General features: G+C 44.7%; 2 protein-coding genes across 17 annotated transcripts in view; both read left to right on the forward strand.

Annotated features, from left to right (window-relative positions):
* Positions 1–19,380, forward strand: part of LOC142907923 (uncharacterized) — a 66,821-nt gene that overhangs the window by 24,328 nt on the left and 23,113 nt on the right. The window lies entirely within an intron of this gene.
* Positions 1–19,380, forward strand: part of LOC116936938 (uncharacterized) — a 179,354-nt gene that overhangs the window by 17,700 nt on the left and 142,274 nt on the right. For 3 of the 16 annotated variants that reach the window (XM_076057908.1, XM_076057909.1, XM_076057910.1), the window contains exons 2-4: positions 422–492; positions 13,125–16,860; positions 19,016–19,080. In XM_076057908.1, coding sequence (XP_075914023.1) covers positions 13,165–14,367 — 1,203 coding nt within the window. In that variant the 5' untranslated portion in view covers positions 422–492; positions 13,125–13,164 and the 3' untranslated portion in view covers positions 14,368–16,860; positions 19,016–19,080. Of the gene's footprint in view, positions 1–421; positions 493–3,375; positions 4,049–13,124; positions 16,861–16,900; positions 17,016–19,015; positions 19,081–19,380 lie in introns of those variants that run through there. The other 13 variants (XM_076057906.1, XM_076057896.1, XM_076057895.1 and 10 more) reach the window with 7 other exon arrangements.

The following is a 19,380-nucleotide window of genomic DNA, read 5'->3' on the forward strand; positions in this document are numbered from 1 at the left end:
GCTGCCCTTTTCAGGGGCGGCAGGGCAAGCCAGTGGTGTGGCCCCAGAGCCTCGGAGGCGGAGCCCTTTTAAGGGTCGGTCTGTCTGGTGGGGTGCCGTGACCTGTGCCATGACCAGGGCCAGGTCAGACAGCCTCCTCTAGCCCCTGTAGCGGAGGAACTGGGAACATAGTGGTTAGGCTGTTAGCCTAGAGGGTGTCCCAGTGTGTATACGGGTGAAGGGGCCATTACCCCTTCTCAGTGTCACTTGCCAACCTTGAAACGTAAGCAATTATTTAATTATTATTTTCTTTCTACATGACGATACCGAAATAACCAAAGAGTATCTTGCTTAAGTTTTAATTTCTCTTCACCTGGCTTGCTACTTTGTAACTTTTGTTTTATTTTTAATATTCACAGTTTTTTTTTTCATTTTTTACCAGGCCACGCCCGCGTTGAGCTGCTATACCACTCTTGTTTTCAGAAGCGACCTGCCCACAACAACAACAACAAGGTGGGGCTTGTCAACAGCGTGGTGGTGTTCACTCTATACGCGTGGCGGTGTTCACTCTAGACGCGTGGCGGTGTTCACTCTAGACGCGTGGCGGTGGTCACTCTAGACGCGTGGCGGTGTTCACTCTAGACGCGTGGCGGTGGTCACTCTAGACGCGTGGCGGTGTTCACTCTAGACGCGTGGCGGTGTTTACTCTAGACGTGTGGCGGTGTTCACTCTAGACGCGTGGCGGTGGTCACTCTAGACGCGTGGCGGTGTTTACTCTAGACGCGTGGCGGTGTTCACTCCAGACGCGTGGCGGTGTTCACTCTAGACGCGTGGCGGTGTTTACTCTAGACGCGTGGCGGTGTTCACTCCAGACGCGTGGCGGTGGTCACTCTAGACGCGTGGCGGTGTTCACTCTCTACATGTGGAGGGGAAACCGGGGGATCGGGAAGGAAATCCACTCGACCACCGGTACAGAGAGAGAGACAGACAGCCTCGGCTGTGTTGATTGATCCTCATTGAATTATTAGGTGGAGTGAGGAAGCATTACTACTGAGTAGGTGAAGGTGGCCAGGCGTGGGTCTGGACACATCACCACCTGTGAACGATGCTGTATGTGACAGTGGTATAGCCAGTGGGGGTGGGGTGGCACGTGCCCCCCCAATGATCCGATCGAACTCCCTAATTTTGATCGGATCTTTGGGGTTTATTAGTAACTAGCTTCACTACCAGCCTTCGCCCGGGTCTTGGATTCTTGTCTTGGATTAATTTCATATTCCCTTATTTCACTGAAAACCCCTGAAAAAAAAATACATGCTTGTAAGAAAGAAAAAAGCAGAAACATATCAATTTAACTAAATCGGATGTTTTTCACTGAAGGAAATTTAACCATAACCCACTTCTATGTAATGTCGATTTTGGCAACTCGGGAAAGGAATGACGGTGCAAGCTGAAAATAGTCACGTTCACTTAGAAATTCCAGACAGCATAAGCTGTGCAAATTTCATGACGCCAGAGCTCAGCGTTGGAGAGTTTTTGCTGCTTCACACAAATAAACAGATGCCATTTCTGCTTTATATTCAAGATAGCAGTTGTACCCGTTCTTCGCACGGATATGTGTTGAAACTCCGAGAAGCCAATGGCTTCATCGGCCAGGAGCGAAGCGTCACCTAAAATCTCCCGGCACGCTGTTAACAGCTCTAGAAGTACGGCGCGCGAAGAGCCATATGGTAGGGGTAAGCATTGCAGAGCGCTTAACATAGCTATTTCTGTGACCAGTCACAAGCTAATCACTCAGCCATTTCAATGCTAAATTATATGCTAATTCCTTTGTCAAGGCGCTTTGTTTCCTCTCACACAGCTTAAAGGTCATGATCTGAACGTGGCTCTTTCACTCCAGCGCTGTCCTACCAGACAGTCTCGTACATTCACCTGATGAAGGCCGCTTGTGTTGTGGCCGAAACGTCGTGAGAATATTATTGTGTTATTTTATTTTATCAATTTATTATTTTATTCTCATTCTACGTGACTTTACCGAAAGAACCAAAGAAGATGAATCATTGCAGTCACGAAAGCTTTAAATCGAAATTTAACTCAGGTGTGTTGCGGGTTGACGCCACACACGTCATGGTCATTTCTCCCCCCCCCCCCCCAAAATTCAAAAGTCTATTTTTATACTTATTACATTGTGTACATTATGGAACCTACCCACATGCCAAATTTCAAGTGTGTTGCATGTTGGGAAGTATGCTAAACATTTCGAACAGACACACGTACATCCACAAATTTCCCTTTTATATATAGACTAGCTTTACTACCGGGCTTCGCCCGGGACTTGAATTCTTGTCTTGGATTAAAACACGGCCTACGCGGAGTGTTTGGGTGGGGATGCGTGACGTCAGCAGGCACTGTTGGATATATAGGCCTTTTTCCAAAATTGATATTAATAATGATTTTGCCGATATTTTATTTTTAAATTAATAATCAATAAATAAATACCCCCAAACTTACGACCTCACAAAGCACCAGGCAGCTGGAGGTAGTAAAAGGCCATAAATAATAAACTCTGGGGCAAAAGGGGGGATACAGACCCCCCTCCCCTCACACACAGCAGGCTGCCAGGAGATAGACCATAAAGAGTAATAAACCAAATCAAAGAGAAAAAAGGGGGGGGGGAAATTACTCATGAAGCCCGAGGGGGAATTCCAGGCTTCAAGGAACCCCCCCCTCTGGGAGCTCGCAGACAATCGGACGCCACGCACACGCGAGGTCTAAAACAATTTTTCCCTTCATTGCTATTAATGCAACGGTTAAAGTTAAGAACTTAGCAACAAATGAGTCGACATCATAAAGAATCCACACGCTCACTAAGAAAAACCAAACTACAATCTACATAGCGGGTTATTGCTTCACATACATAATATTAACACTAACGTTATTCACCTTAAATTATATTACATCTTGCCGTTACGTGACCTCGCAAAAACCAAGGGATATGAATTCCAACAGTCAAGAAACTTAACTCTTAAACTCAGGACATCAAAAATAAAATAAATAATAACTTAAGCATAACAGCACGGATCCCTGGATACAGATGGGGGGACGAGGTTAATAAACCCTGGAAAGTGCGTCGTGATGACGGTGTTAAATCACAAATCTTGGGAAACAAATAACCAAATAATATTGTGCAGTGTTAAACCGAGGGCCAGCCAGAGAGAAAGAGAGCCTCCCGGCCGTCTTGTCTTCCCGCAGCATGGGAGAGAAAGGAATTTAACGCCAGAGCGAGGGAAATTACTCTTTATCGCAGGGGCCATCTGTGCCCGCGGATGGGCGGTGACTTAATAAAATTACACACACACGGACACACGGACCACACCCCCCCCCCCCCCCACAACGCAGAGCGAGATCAAAGGAATCTGGCCCTTTGTGAAAGAACATGACGGAGTGAGCATCTGTTTTTTTCCTCTTGCAAGAAACGCGCAGAGGGGAGATTTTTTTTTATATAAACAGCGACCATCAGCTTGTAAATTCAGCTCAGCAGCGACCAGCGGCAGAAGACGGTGACCATCAGCTCGGAAGAGGACAGCAAGCCAGCCCTGGGGCATGGCATCGAGATCAACAATGCGTGTGGTGCATCGCAGAGAAGAGGGGCGAGGTGATGATCTGTGCCGAGTTCGGCACAACAGCAGACAGAGTATCGCTGAAAATATTCTCAGCGTCAAGCAATCCACCTCGAGAAAGGGCGGAAAGCGCCAAGCATCGGCCAAGCGAGCATCGCAGAGGACCAACCGCAGCGGACGAGCTGCGAAAGCAATCGTCCAGCAGGATAGAGCGCGCAACTAGCCGCCCGTGAGCAAGGGTGTCAACTGCCAGCGGACAAGCGTTGTGCCGACTCGGCTCATCCAGCAGGGGAAAGAGCCTGACCAGCCGCCTGCTGCCACCAGCGGACCAGCGGCAAGCGTGATCGAGCATCGTCAAGGACAAGCAACGTGCCGATGCAGCTACTCCAGAAGTGGAAAGAGCCTGTATCGGCCAGCCTACGCCCCGAGCAAGAGCGAGAACGAAGCAGTTTGTATGACCCTCCCCCACACTCACACCCTCACGACACATCACCCGGCGTCTGCTTTACAAAGACACACAGCACGCATATCGGGACAAATCAAGAAGGGTTGACATTCCAAGGTGGTGCATTAAATATCAACTGATCGTGAAGAACATTGCTGCCATTGAGTTACGTGGATACGGTCATTTAGAAGTATCTTAGTCGTTCGTTTTTCTTTTTAATTGCATAATCTTGCCGATGAATCTATTGACGTATACTTTTGCCTTTGGGGTATAATAATTTGCTTTAAGTTTTTTGTTTAGAATATCGTGCATGCCTGTTTTAAAGACTCTCCCTATCACCAACTAAGCTCGTGTTATGCGGTGGAATTAATCATATGTGCAGTTGCCAAAGTGAAACAACGCAATCATTGATGGTTAAATGTACTGCTACCTGAAGGAAAATTCCCCGATGGTACTGTGTTGATAATTCCAAGCATTAGAGTTCGCATATTATAGTGTTAAGGTTTCGTTTAGAAATTAAAATTGCTTAACACAAGTGTTTGAGTGTTTCTTTCCTGGGTTCATGCGTAATAATCTTATTTATAAGAACTGTATCCTGCGTTGAGATTTGAATTTGGAGACCTGACATAAAACACTAATACGTAATAAGTAAATGTTGTATTATACCGATCGATAATACGAACCTAGACAATGAAGCCGAGTTTAATCTGGCGTACTTACAGTGAGGGAAAAAAGTATTTGATCCCCTGCTGATTTTGTACGTTTGCCCACTGACAAAGAAATTATCAGTCTATAATTTTAATGGTAGGTTTATTTGAACAGTGAGAGACAGAATAACAACAAACCAGAAAAACGCATGTCAAAAATGTTATAAATTGATTTGCATTTTAATGAGGGAAATAAGTATTTGACCCCCACGTAATCAGAAATATTTCTGGTTCCCAGGTGTATTTGATATAGGTAACGAGCTGAGATTAGGAGCACACTCTTAAAGGGAGTGCTCCTAATCTCAGCTTGTTACCTGTATACAAAACACTTGTCCACAGAAGCAATCAATCAATCAGATTCCAAACTCTCTACCATGGCCAATGTTGTATACGTGGGTGTTATAAAAATTTATGAAAATAATGAAAATTAAATGAAATTTAAAATTTTCATAATTTATCCGAAATTATGCACATAAATTATGCTGATTTGAGAGATAATCATATTAATTTATGCGAGTGGGTGTGGTTATGATAATGCAGTTTCGTTATGGATTATGTGGTCCAGCCTTGGTGACGAGGATTGGGTTATGAATTGGAATAACGCAATTCATCGTATGCAGTTCTCGAGGTGTTGTGAGCATGAATGAGAGTCGATTCGACTCTGCTCTTTAATTCCGTATTATCGATAAGGATACGATTACTCTCGATTGAACATTATGAATTATGTGTGTTATGGATTATGTGTGGTGATAGGTCCCCTCAAGGTTCAGATCTCATACGCAAAACAATTTTACGCAGAATTTCAGGAAGAATCACACACAAACCTTCTGCTTTAATCAATTTTATTTTCTATCTAAACTTACATTTTTGGATAATATGAAAACTCAATCTCGGGATTTTAACACAACATTAACACGGTGACCATCACGATTGCATTGTTTCACTTTGATAACGGCACCTGTGGTTAATTCCCCGACGCGTAACGCAATCGATCGGTTGTTGAGAGAGAGATTAATACATGCAAACTATTCTATCAAAAACCTTAACTTTATCATATGCAAATTCGTTTTTGAACTGTTACACAACACGGCACTCGGTCTTTGATTCGTATCCAATCGTTAACACATTCTGACATGCGAAATTATTATGCTTGAAATCGTCAGCACAGTACCACGGCGATGTTCGTTCATTGATTCATAAACGATTATGCAATTAAAGCGTTCGACTGAAATACTTCTAATGGCCTTAATCAGCGCAACTCAATGGGTGGCGATGTATTTCGTTATCAGCTAATAGTTGACGCATTTATCCTGAGTCTTGTATGTTTTAATGAGAGTGTTGTTGACTTCTTGCGTTGAGCAAACGCCTAGGTTGATATTCCTTGTCAAAATAATGTTTGTTCGTTGTGTAGCGGTGGGGAAGTGAGGAGGGGGGGAGAGTGTGGGGGGAGGGCATACGAACGGCTGCCGGTTTCTGTCCACCGCTGGCTGGATGAGTCAGCACGACGCTCGCCGTCGTCGCGCCGATGGGTGTTGAGTGCGGCCTCGCTGCCCTCTCCTGGTGCTGCCCGAACGCTCTCAGCGCTGGTGGTGCGCTGTAGCACGCTCTGAAGTGGCGCGCTGTAGCACGCGCTGGCGCTGATGGCGCGCGTTGTTCTCCTTGAAGATGCACGAACGCGCCCGTGCTGGTTCGCTGACGGCAGTTTCTCTCCACTGCTGGCTGAGCTGCTGCACGCTCTTGCTTGGCGTTGCTGGCCGCGCTCTTTCTCCTTGAAGATACGCGAACGCGCCCGTGCTGGTTCTGTTGACAGCAGTTTTCTCCATTGCTGGATGAGCTGCGCCGGCGCGCGCTCTTTCCGCTGCTGTAGTATCTGACGCTGCGCTCACGGGCGGCAGGTCAAGCTTGTTTCTGCTGAGTGAGCCGAGTTGCACGCGCTCTCTCTGTTGAGGTTGTTGGCGGCTGGCCAAGCTTTTCCGCTGCTGGATGAGTCGAGTCGCACGCTCTTTCTGTTCGTTGGCAGCAGCAGGCTTCCTTCACTGCTGGATGAGCTGAGTCGGCACAACGCTTGGCCGCTGGTTCGTTGACTTCTTTTGTTTGTTGGCGCTGACCAAGCTCTGCTTTTCCGCTGCTGGATGGCTGGCACTTGATGTCGGAATAAAGTTTTGAGCGTTACTTGTTCTTTCGGCTCTGAACTACGCTCGTTGATACATCGCGACTCAGCGATCCTCGCTACTCAGCGAGGCTCGGAGCCAGCCGTTCCATGCGACTGCTCGTGCCTTTGATCCGTCTTGACTGTCTCCTTCGGCTGGACTGCGCTGACTGAACTTTTTGAAAGATACCAAGCCGTTATAGTCAAAGACATTCCTTCCCTCTGCGCAGTGAAGGGGGGGGGGGGGGGTGTGATCCGTGTGTGTGTGTTCATCAAGCCGTCTGCGTGACGATGGTGGGGGGCGGAGGGGGTGACCCACTTTGTAACGCAACTATTCTTACTAGGGTGTTAAATTCTTTCTCGTGCTGCGGGGAGAGACAAAGGTGGCCGGGATCTCTCTCTCCAACCCTTTGATTTAATTTCCCCTCCCCTCTCGGTGACTCTGGAGGCTGTGTCCATCAAACCGGTTTGTTTGTGAAAATCGTCCCCTGGCCATCTGGTGATTCGCAGATAACGTCACCTCTCTTTGGCCTGGGAGTGTGTTTATTATTTCTATATTTTATGGCCTTTGACGACTTCCATCTGTGTTTGCGTGTTTTTGGGTTTGTGTGTTTTATGCATTATTTCCTTTATTATTATTTTAAAAAAATAAACATCTATATATCGGCAGATATTATTGTTAATATCAATTTTGGAAAAGCCTTATATATCCAACACCAAGACCAAAGAGCTCTCCAAGGATGTCAGGGACAAGATTGTAGACCTACACGAGGCTGGAATGGGCTACACGACCATTGCCAAGCAGCTTGGTGAGAAGGTGACAACAGTTGTTGTCACACAAAAGAACTGTCAAGCTCCCTCGGCCTGGGGCTCCATGTAATATGTCACCTCGTGGAGTTGCAATGATCATGAGAACGGTGAGGAATCAGCCCAGAACTACACGGGAGGATCTTGTCAATGATCTCAAGGCAGCTGGGACCATAGTTACTAAGAAAACAATTGGTAACACTACGCCGTGAAGGACTGAAATGCTGCAGCGCCCGCAAGGTCCCCCTACTCAAGAAAGCACATATACATGCCCGTCCGAAGTTTGCCAATGAACATCTGAATGATTCAGAGGACAACTGGGTGAAAGTGTTGTGGGCAGATGAGACCAAATGGAGCTCTTTGGCATCAACTCAACTCGCCGTGTTTGGAGGCGGAAAAATGCTGCCTATGACCCCAAGAACACCATCCCCACGGTCAAACATGGAGGTGGAAACATTATGCCTTGGGGGTGTTTTTCTGCTAAGGTGACAGGACAACTTCACAGCATCAAAGGGATGATGGACGGGGCCATGTACCGTCAAATCTTGGGTGAGAAACTCCTTCCTTCATCCAGGGCATTGAAAATGGGTCGTGGATGGGTATTCCAACATAACAATGACCCAAAACACACGGCCAAGGCAACAAAGGAGTGGCTCAAGAAGAAGCACATTAAGGTCCTGGAGTGGCCTAGCCAGTCTCCAGACCTTAATCCCATAGAAAATCTGTGGAGGGAGCTGAAGGTTCGAGTTGCCAAACGTCAGCCTCGAAACTTTAATGACTTGGAGAAGATCTGCAAAGAGAAGTGGGACAAAATCCCTCATGAGATGTGTGCAAATCTGGTGGCCAACTTCAAGAAACGTCTGACCTCTGTGATTGCCAACAAGGGTTTTGCCACCAAGTACTAAGTCATGTCTTGCAGAGGGGTCAAATACTTATTTCCCTCATTAAAATGCAAATCAATTTATAACATTTTTGACATGCATTTTTCTGGATTTTTTTTGTTGTTATTCTGTCTCTCACTGTTCAAATAAACCTACCATTAAAATTATAGACTGATCATTTCTTTGTCAGTGGGCAAACGTATAAAATCAGCAGGGGATCAAATACTTTTTTCCCTCACTACATCACACCTGCATAACTTCATACGATTAATTGTACGATCCCGATTGATGATACGACCCTCGTCAGTGAAGCGGGACCTAATTATCATAACGGCTTGCATTAGCATAATAACATACGTTCTCATAAATTAATACGATGATCTCTCGAATTAGCATAATTTATGCACATAATTAGCTCAATTGACATAATTTCGGACAATTACGCATTTTTTCCAAATATCATTTTTTTTATTATTTCATCAAATTTTCAATACCCTGATATACAACAGCACACTGCGTAACGCTGCCGCATGCGGGTGACATTATGTCACCGCTCACTTGCATTACTGCGCCCCCCTCCCCCCAAATACAAAAGTCTATTTTGATCATTTTTGCATTAAATTTAGATTTAAAGCTTTCGTGACTGCAGTCATTCATATTCTTAGTTCTTTCGGTAAAGTCACGTTGAAGGGAAACAATAAAATAATAAAATGTATAAAACAATAAAATTCTCACGACGTTTCGATCATAACACAAACGGTCGTCATCAGGTGTGTCGGTAAGCATTTATTTATTTATTTTAAAACGTATTTTTTAAATAAACATCTGCGCCATGCGCAGCGATTTGGTAGTTTATTTAGAAGGACTAGTCCATCTATGTTCTGAAAAGAGGAGGGGGGAGACGAAAAATTAATGTATGCTGTCTGAAAGCGTGAACAATCAATTAAGACCTGAAATGGTTAATCAAATCTTTCCAATGATTGCTAAGTCAGAATCCATCTTCTCGGTTGAAATTGTCTCTATGCTTGTATATGTGGATAGCCTCATGAACGAATCTCTCATGGTAGCCAGATGGCTTGTTATGATTCAGTAGGCTCACATGACATTGACTTTTCCAAGACAGGTTCTTTGTAAGCCATCTGGCTACCATGAGAGATTCGTTCATGAGGCTATCCACATATACAAGCACAGAGACAATTTCAACCGAGAAGATGGATTCTGGCTTAGCAATCATTGGAAAGATTTGATTAACCATTTCAGGTCTTAATTTATTGTTCACGCTTACAGTGGCTTTCAGACAGCATACATAAATTTTTCGTCTCCCCCCTCCTCTTTTCAGAACATAGATGGACTAGTCCTTCTAAATAAACTGCCAAATCGCTGCGCATGGCGCAGACGTTTTTTTAAATAAATAAATACACCTTTTAAAATAAATAAATTAATGCAAACCGACACACCTGATGACGACCGTTTGTGTTATGGTCGAAACGTCGTGAGAATTTTATAGTTTTATATATTTTATTATTTTATTGTTTCCTTTCAAACGTGACTTTACCGAAAGAGCTAAGAATAAGAACATTTTTGCATTGTGTACAGTCTGGAAACTACCCACATGCCAAATTTCAAGTTTGTTGCATGTCGGGAAGTATGCTAAACATTTCGAACAGACACATAATCGCAACTTTGCCTTTTATATATAGATAAATCAGCATTTTGCGACTCCCACTTCCACCGTGTGGCATATTATTACGTGCCAGGGACTCTATGAGAGGACAACAGTCCGAGTCCATAATTGGCAATCAGTAACGTCAAAGCAGTTACAAGCGACTCACAGAACTGTGCGCAGTTGCGTATACAGCACACGACTTCCCTGAAGGCAAACACCTTCAGCGAGCGCGATGCCGATCACACACGTCGAATAAAAAGCAAGGGACAAGTCCTTACTTACTAACAACTCCTTACTTGGTTTAACACGTAGGCTTTCGCGACCAATATTATTCATAATAAAGGTTTTTGGGTTAGATCGCGTTTATTTATAAATGTGTCGTAACCCTCCACCACCCGACACGGCCAATCAGCAAAAAAAGTGTCACGTTGACAAAAGACAAATAATTCACTACTTCAGCCCACCGGTGTGTTGAAGAGTTAATCCACATTTACAGTTTGAGTACGACGTTTCGCTGGTAAATACATCCAGCATCATCGGGCAATTCGCCAGAATGGTAAAGCCCTCGCTTGCTCCCGGTTTTTATATAGAGCAGCAGGGTGACGTCATCACTTAACTCATATCAGGTGCAGTGATTAGAGGCGGAGGGGGGGGGTATTGTAATTATATAATCGATTAGTAATCAGTCATTGGTTATGATTAGTAATGAGTTGTAGATTAGTAATTCTTTAAATGTAATGTGTATTATTTAATAATACGCTTCCAGGCCGCACTAAGCCGGTAGCTGTCAGAGCAATTAAAGTTATTCTTGTTCCTCTCAATTTCAATGGATTCTCTAATTAGTCTTTGCCAGTAATAATTAGTTTTACACACCACTGCAACATTGTAAAAATCAATTGAGTGTCCTTATTGACAAGCATGTTCTGCCACTGCCGACAGTTGTGTTTGAGATAATTTAATATTTCTCTGATGTTCTTTTAGTCTTACGCTGATGTTACGTCCCGTCTGCCCAATGTAGCAGCTGCCACATGAACAATTAATCCGATATACACCTTCTGTTGATAGTTTAGGTAATGCATCTTTAGTGCAAGATACTAGTTTTTGAATTTTGTGTACTGTACCAAATCTTACTGTAATGTTTTGCTTTTGCAGAACACGGGCTAATTTGTCAGTTACTCCTGAGATATATGGAATTTTTATTGTTTTAACAATCTGGTCGCTTTCAGTAGTATTGCTTTGCGATCGTGATTTGGCATTCAGTGCTCTGTTAATTTGAGCATTATTGTAGCCATTCTGTCGTAGTGCATCTTTAACGTGTTTAATCTCTCTCACTAGACTCTCACCATCTGACACTGTTTTGGCCCGACAAATTAGCCCGTGTTCTGCAAAAGCAAAACATTACAGTAAGATTTGGTACAGTACACAAAATTCAAAAACTAGTATCTTGCACTAAAGATGCATTACCTAAACTATCAACAGAAGGTGTATATCGGATTAATTGTTCATGTGGCAGCTGCTACATTGGGCAGACGGGACGTAACATCAGCGTAAGACTAAAAGAACATCAGAGAAATATTAAATTATCTCAAAAACAACTGTCGGCAGTGGCAGAACATGCTTGTCAACAAGGACACTCAATTGATTTTGACAATGTTGCAGTGGTGTGTAAAACTAATTATTACTGGCAAAGACTAATTAGAGAATCCATTGAAATTGAGAGGAACAAGAATAACTTTAATCGCTCTGACAGCTACCGGCTTAGTGCGGCCTGGAAGCGTATTATTAAATAATACACATTACATTTAAAGAATTACTAATCTACAACTCATTATTAATCATAACCAATGACTGATTACTAATCGATTATATAATTACAATACCCCCCCCCTCCGCCTCTAATCACTGCACCTGATATGAGTTAAGTGATGACGTCACCCTGCTGCTCTATATAAAAACCGGGAGCAAGCGAGGGCTTTACCATTCTGGCGAAATGCCCGATGATGCTGGATGTATTTACCAGCGAAACGTCGTACTCAAACTGTAAATGTGGATTCACTCTTCAACACACCGGTGGGCTGAAGTAGTGAATTATTTGTCTTTTGTCAACGTGAAACTTTTTTTGCTGATTGGCCGTGTCGGGTGGTGGAGGGTTACGACACATTTATAAATAAACGCGATCTAACCCAAAAACATTTATTATGAACTCCTTACTTACTTACAACTCCTATCATTTTTCATTGCTGGAGGGGTTGCCCCCCTCTACCTGAAAATCCTGACTCCACCTCTGAGTGTGTGACAGTGTCAAGTTTGTATTTGCAGTTAAGTCATTGAACTCTATTGAGCAAGGAGGTTATATCGAAACAGTAGTTTATTTTTGTTTTCCTCTGGAACTCTTTGTAAGAATGGAGTCAGAAAGTTATCACAGCACACGTGCAGCTGAAGGCAGAACTGTTCATCTCAGCATTCTAGAACATCTGTGCCTGGCTTTACACCTCTAAGTTACGAGTGAACATTAATTCATGCATTTCTGCATAATACAAATAGTACTATTTTCAACACCGTTTGCTATGTCAGCTGAATTTAGCTTTCATAAATATTCCTTTTGAAGCCAGACAGCCGAAATTGTGTGCTAGGAGTTTTGGGTTAACATTCATTTTGAAGACACTAGGGCTTCCGGGCATGTTTATAACCATTTGCCCTCTCATTGTGTCCCATAACAGCCCGTGTGATGAATTTGGGACACTTTTTCACTATATCATGAATATATTAATAAGTATAGACATGTTAGTCATGTGTTACTGTGCATTTATGCATTCCTCTGTGCATCGATACTGACGTGTAGATGGTGTGGATATTCTTTTTTCTGTCTGCAGCTGTCACTTCCTCTGTCGCTTCCTCTGCACAATTTGTCTGATGGAGCAAAGGCACTTGGCGCAGCTCAGTACCACAAGGCAACAATGCGACCGGTGTGCATACTGCATGGATCGTCCTGCAAATTTGACACGGCACAAGAGAACTCACACAGGAGAGAAACCCTTCAAGTGCAATGTGTGTGGGAAGGTGTTTGTACATTCATCTGCTCTTGTAGAACACCAGAGAACACACACGGGAGAGAAACCCTTCAAGTGCAGTGTGTGTGGTAAGGCGTTTGCACATTCATCTGCTGTTGTAATGCACCAGAGAACACACACGGGAGAGAAACCCTTCAAGTGCAGTGTGTGTGGGAAGGCGTTTACACATCCATCTACTCTTATTAAACACCAGAGAACACACACGGGAGAGAAACCCTTCAAGTGCAGTGTGTGTGGGAATGCATTTGCACGTTCATCTACTCTTATAAAACACCAGAGAACACACACGGGAGAGAAACCCTTCCAGTGCAGTGTGTGTGGGAAGGCGTTTACACGTTCATCTACTCTTGTAGCACACCAGAGAACACACACGGGAGAGAAACCCTTCAAGTGCAGTGTGTGTGGGAAGGTGTTTGTACATTCATCTACTCTTGTAGCACACCAGAGAACACACACAGGAGAGAACGCCTTCAAGTGCAGTGTGTGTGGGAAGGCGTTTGCACAGTCATCTATTCTTGTAGAACACCAGAGAACACACACGGGAGAGAAACCCTTCAGGTGCAGTGTGTGTGGGAAGGCGTTTGCACGGTCATCAAATCTTCAAAGACACCAGAGAACACACACGGGAGAGAAACCCTTCAGGTGCACTCCGTGCGGGAAGACGTTTGCACAGTCACTACATCTTCAAAGACACCAGAGAACACACAAGCATCAGAAGATCTACCAGGAGCGGAGTCTGAAATCAGCTTGTGAAAGTCAAAGTGCCGCAATGAGCCCATCCCTCATAAAACAAGAACTGGAAGAAAATCCCAGCTTGGACACTTTTAAAGGTATCGAGGTGAAACATAAAGAGGTGAAGGTGAAATGTGAAGAAGTGATGGTGAAGAGCGAAGAAGTGAGGGTAAAATATGAAGATGAAGATTCAACTCCAAAATGGGACCTTCACATCGATGGAGGCAACGTGAAGCAGGAGGAGAATTCTGACTATGAGGCAGAGCGAGGCAACTCCCAGCAGTTTGTGGAAGTGGAGGTGTGCGTGGACTAACTCCGAGACAATACAAAGCCAAATGGAGATCCGGTAGATGTGTAAGCCTGAGACGATGTCTCTCCAATAGATGCACCTTTGTCACAGGCCTTTAATGAAAAGAACGTGAAGTTGAACACTCAATTCCTAGGTGCAACCTGCAGGGTAGAGCAGCCAGTCTTTGTGGACCTGTGGTTTGCATAGATCTCTAACAAGGAGCGACAGCCAATAAGCTGTCAAGCGTTCGCTATGTTATCATAATTGTATTTATATTGTGCTTGTTTAATCGCCCCAGCAACTCGGAGTTTCCTATCGTATCTCGTCTCAAACACGTGAAGAGCATCCCCAAGTAGCAGCTGCCCCTGTGTGGCACAAGGTGGTGGCCCTGCACCGGCCTGCATGTGGACAAGAGCCTGTCAGTAGGGGGCGATGATTGATGTGGCATCTTTGTTGTGGAGTTTGTAGGTAATGTTTAGAATTTGATCAATTTTGACCCAGACGCCATCATGCAATGGCCTACTCATTTTGAATGGCGCAATAGTATGTTGTACATAAACTCTTAAGCAGAAGGTGCGTATTTTTTAAATAGCTTCTTGTTAATGCAGTATATTTCAGTGCAGTAATTAAATTTTGTTAAAATTACTCAATTTAGAATTAATAATTGTCTGTGTGCGTACATGTAACATTTTGTCTGTAAGGGTCAAACATTGAATAAGTGATGTTAGGACAAAGTTTGTGTTTTGGAAGTAACCTGTACAGATAACAAGGCATACCACTCAAAGTTACACGTATAGGAGGTACACTCTCTACAACACGAATTATAATTTAGTATTACGTGTTGACGTAGATTTTGTCTAACTAGCACTAGAAATGCTCCTTGCTGATTAATGTCTGGATGTTCGTAACAATCGGTTGAAGCAAGCCCGGCTGCTCTTGAGCCGCAGTGCACCAATAAGGGTCCACAGGTGGCTTGCACTGAATCAATGATGCACTCTCAGAAGGCTGTGCTAGGTTTAGTTTGTGTAAAACGTTCCTTTGTTTCGTGGAGAGATCGATAAATGAAAGATGTCGTGTCTGCTGATCTGCTTCAAAGCAAGGAGGTAATTTTAAGAGCACATTTGAAATGCATTTTTGGTTCAGATTTGTATTTGGTTACAAGGCAGAGCACATCTAGTAGAAACATTCTCCACAACAACGCTCATTGTAATTTTGCATGACGTCTTATATGTTGGCGAACTAGAACGAGAAATGGTCCATGCCGATTAACGTCTGGATGTTGACAACCAAGGGTTGAAGCAAGCCGGACCGCCTGCGGCGCCCCTCAACCATTTACGGCCTTGGGCCAGGAAAGTCACCAAAAAAATTGCACACGAACGACGCATTCACTCAAGCTCCCGGTGCTCAGTTCAATTCAAAAACTTTATTTTTTTTAATTATGTATTTTTATTTCTTCATTAAAAGCTTATATCATTTTACATCTGGAAGGCTTAATTGAAGACGACATTTCGTGTGAATTTTCTCTCGTCGTGAAGTAGATGGCCTTGCCGGGGGTTCGGTTCGATGCGGTCTTTCACTTGGTTGAGATCGCGGGATCGAGATGAGGCCATGCGAGAAGACCGCCGTCTGCAGATCGATTCCAACGTGATCGAGCGTCTGCCCCTGCACCTCCATCGTTCATGCAGGGGGCTAGTAGGTTTACAGCGCCCCCTGCATGAAAAAGACAAAGTGCAGCGTTCATCACAGATGAAGTTGTGCGCTTATATAAAGGAGTATAGCCAGTGGGTTTTCAAAGTACCTTCGTCTTACAGAAATCAATTTCGCGTGATCCCACCGCATTAAAACGATGCTCAGCTGAGCGGGGCGAGCCACGGTGGGGGGGAGGGGGGTCACCTTATCTTTGTCACGTGACGTAGCTCACGTGACTTATGCCGCGACAATGTCTGGATTTTTCGCCTGAGGACGACCGCTCGTGTTGCGATCGAAATGTAGAGATTTATTTCATTATTTTACTTTTTTTTCTGCCCACGTGACTTTACCGAAAGAACCAAAGAATATGAAAGACGTCTTGTCTGCTGATCTTGTTCATAGCTGTGTACATCGATATCCCACATTGCTTACATGTGTAGAGTAGGAGTTAGTGACGTCATGTAACGCTCGCCCTCTGGCACGATGACGTCACGGATGGTGATGTCATCGTGCCGCTGCCGATAACTTCCAGTTCCAGCGCCAATCCTTATTTTGGCAAAGCCACGCCCGGTGACTGGCGGCTCATTAACATAATGTGTTCGTGACAGCCGTCGCGAGTTTATTGCTTCGGTATCCACGCCCCACCCCTCCACGCCCCGCCCCTCCACGTATGGGCCGGGCTCATTAACATAATTTATTTATGTTAACAGCCGCTCGTTGTGGGTGGGGAGTGTCTTGTACTCTGCAAATGACGTCATGTCACCTGCTGCTTCGTGACGTCGCGAGGTAACAGGAAGTTCCCGCTCCGCGCCTGCACTGAAATCCGAGGTGAGAAATTCTCAAAGCGGTTGTGGTGGTGGTGGTTGTTGTGGTGGTGGTGGTTGTGGTGGTGGTGGTGGTTGTTGTTGTTTACCGAGGTAGAGCCTCGCTCTCTCTCGTAGGGATGTCAACTGAGTAGCAGCGAGCATGGAAGCGATGTCCAGGTTGGAATTTTACAACGCGGGGCCTTGCCTCCTGCCCTCGCCTGATCGCGTTTGCTTCAATTCTCTTGCTAAATTTAGCAATCTTTGGAAGAACGTAATCAACCAGGCTATGCGTTAAGTGTGTGTAGACCGACTCTCTGTGTTGCATTGCATTAGATTTCTGAATTTTACTCAGTTTGTTTGATTAAGTGTGCTTTCTCTCTCTCTCTGTGTCCTCGTGTTGTCGCGCTTTTATTTCCTGTAGTCACCAAACCTCCAAATCTCTCATTGACACAAGGCCGTAGTCATAATATATGATTATTATAATATAATTATTATAATATAATTATTATATGTAATAATATGTTGTAGTTATATTATAATATATTATAATTATTGTGATATATTATAATATATCAATAATTATTATAATATATATGGAGGAGGACATCCCCTCCCCAATGTTGACTCCATGGCTACGGCCTTGCATTGACATGTTAATTTCTCTACACCCCTTCTGCCCCCCTCTCTATTTAAGGCCTCGACACAGAGGCGTTGTTTCTCTGTGTGTCTATGTTGTGTGTCACTGTCTGTGTGTCTCTGTGCCATCTCTCTCTCTATGTGTCTCTCTTTGTGTGTCTCTGTGTGCCTTTGTGTGTCTCTCTGTGTTATCTCTCTCTGTGTCTCTCTGTGTGTGTCTCTCTCTGTGTGTCTGTGTCATCTCTCTCTGTGTGTCTGTGTGTGTGTCTCTCTCTCTGTGTCTGTGTGTGTCTCTCTCTGTCTCTGTGTGTCTGTGTTATCTCTCTCTGTGTGTATGTGTGTGTCTCTCTCTGTGTGTCTGTGTCATCTCTCTCTGCTTATGTGTCTGTCTGTGTCTCCGTGTGTGTGTTCTGTCTCTCAAATTTAGAAATCTGTGTAAAAACGTAATCAACCAGGTGTGGTGTTGACTGTTATGTTAGCCGACTCTCTGTGTTGTATTACATTGTATTTCTAAGTGTATTAGGTTTGTTCCCTCTTTCACTTGTACCTGACTAGCTTTACTACCCGGCTTCGCCCGGGACTTGGATTTTTGACTTGGATTAATACACGGCCAACGCAGAGGGTGGGGGGTGGGGGGGATGCGTGACGTCAGCAGACAATGCGTAACGTTTCCGCATGCGGGTGACATGACAGAGATGTGACGTCACCGCTCACTTTCCATGCAAAATATATCCATTATTGCACCCCCCCCCCACAAAAAATGACAAAAGTCTATTTTGATTATTTTAGCATTGTGTACAGTTTGGAAAGTGCCCACATGGCAAATTTAAAGTTTTTGTGCATGTCGGGAAGTACGCTAAACATTCTAAACAGACATTCACAAATTTCCCTTTTATATATATGGAGATGATGATTGCTTGTGTAGGGGTGTTGCGGGAAGGGAACACACAGTCACATCGTGGTGGCTACAACCACGTCCGATATAGCCCCGCCTCTGAGTGGTGTATTGGTATAAAGGGCAGGGAGCCAGAGAGCTCGGGGCAGAGTGTTGGGGTAAGCCAAGGGTGAAGAACCAGTGAAGAAGGGAGACCTAGGGTAGACCCTGGGACTCCCCTGACCGCTGCCCTTTTCAGGGCCGGCAGGGCAAGCCAGTGGTGTGGCCCCAGAGCCTCAGAGGCGGAGCCCTTTTAAGGGTTGGTCTGTCTGGTGGGGTGCCGTGACCTGTGCCATTACCAGGGCCAGATCAGACAGCCTCCTCTAGCCCCTGTAGCGGAGGAACTAGGAACATAGTGGTTAGGCTGTTAGCCTAGAGGGTGTCCCAGTGTGTATACGGGTGAAAGGGCCGTTACCCCTTCTTAGTGTAACTTGCCAAGCTTGAAACGTAAGCAATTATTTAATTATTATTTTCTTTCTACATGACGATACCGAAATAACCAAAGAGTATCTTGCTTAAGTTTTAATTTCTCTTCACCTGGCTCGCTACTTTGTAACTTTTGTTTTATTTTAAATATTCACACTGGTTTTTTTTCATTTTTTGCCAGGCCACGCCCGCGTTGAGCTGCTATACGACTCTTGTTTTCAGAAGCGACCTGCCCACAACAACAAGGTGGGGCTTGTCAACAGCGTGGTGGTGTTCACTCTATACGCGTGGCGGTGTTCACTCTAGACGCGTGGCGGTGTTCACTCTAGACGCGTGGCGGTGGTCACTCTAGACGCGTGGCGGTGTTCACTCTAGATGCGTGGCGGTGTTCACTCTAGACGCGTGGCGGTGTTCACTCTAGACGCGTGGCGGTGTTCACTCTAGACGCGTGGCGGTGTTCACTCTCTACATATGGAGCGGAAACCAGGGGATCGGGAAGGAAATCCACTCGACCACTGGTACAGAGCGAGAGACAGGCAGCCTCGG

This window comes from Petromyzon marinus, chromosome 85 (genome assembly GCF_048934315.1).
Source record: "Petromyzon marinus isolate PM22_M1 ecotype Great Lakes invasive population chromosome 85, UKy_Petmar_22M1.pri1.0, whole genome shotgun sequence".
In the NCBI taxonomy this organism is placed as follows: Eukaryota; Metazoa; Chordata; class Hyperoartia; order Petromyzontiformes; family Petromyzontidae; genus Petromyzon; species Petromyzon marinus.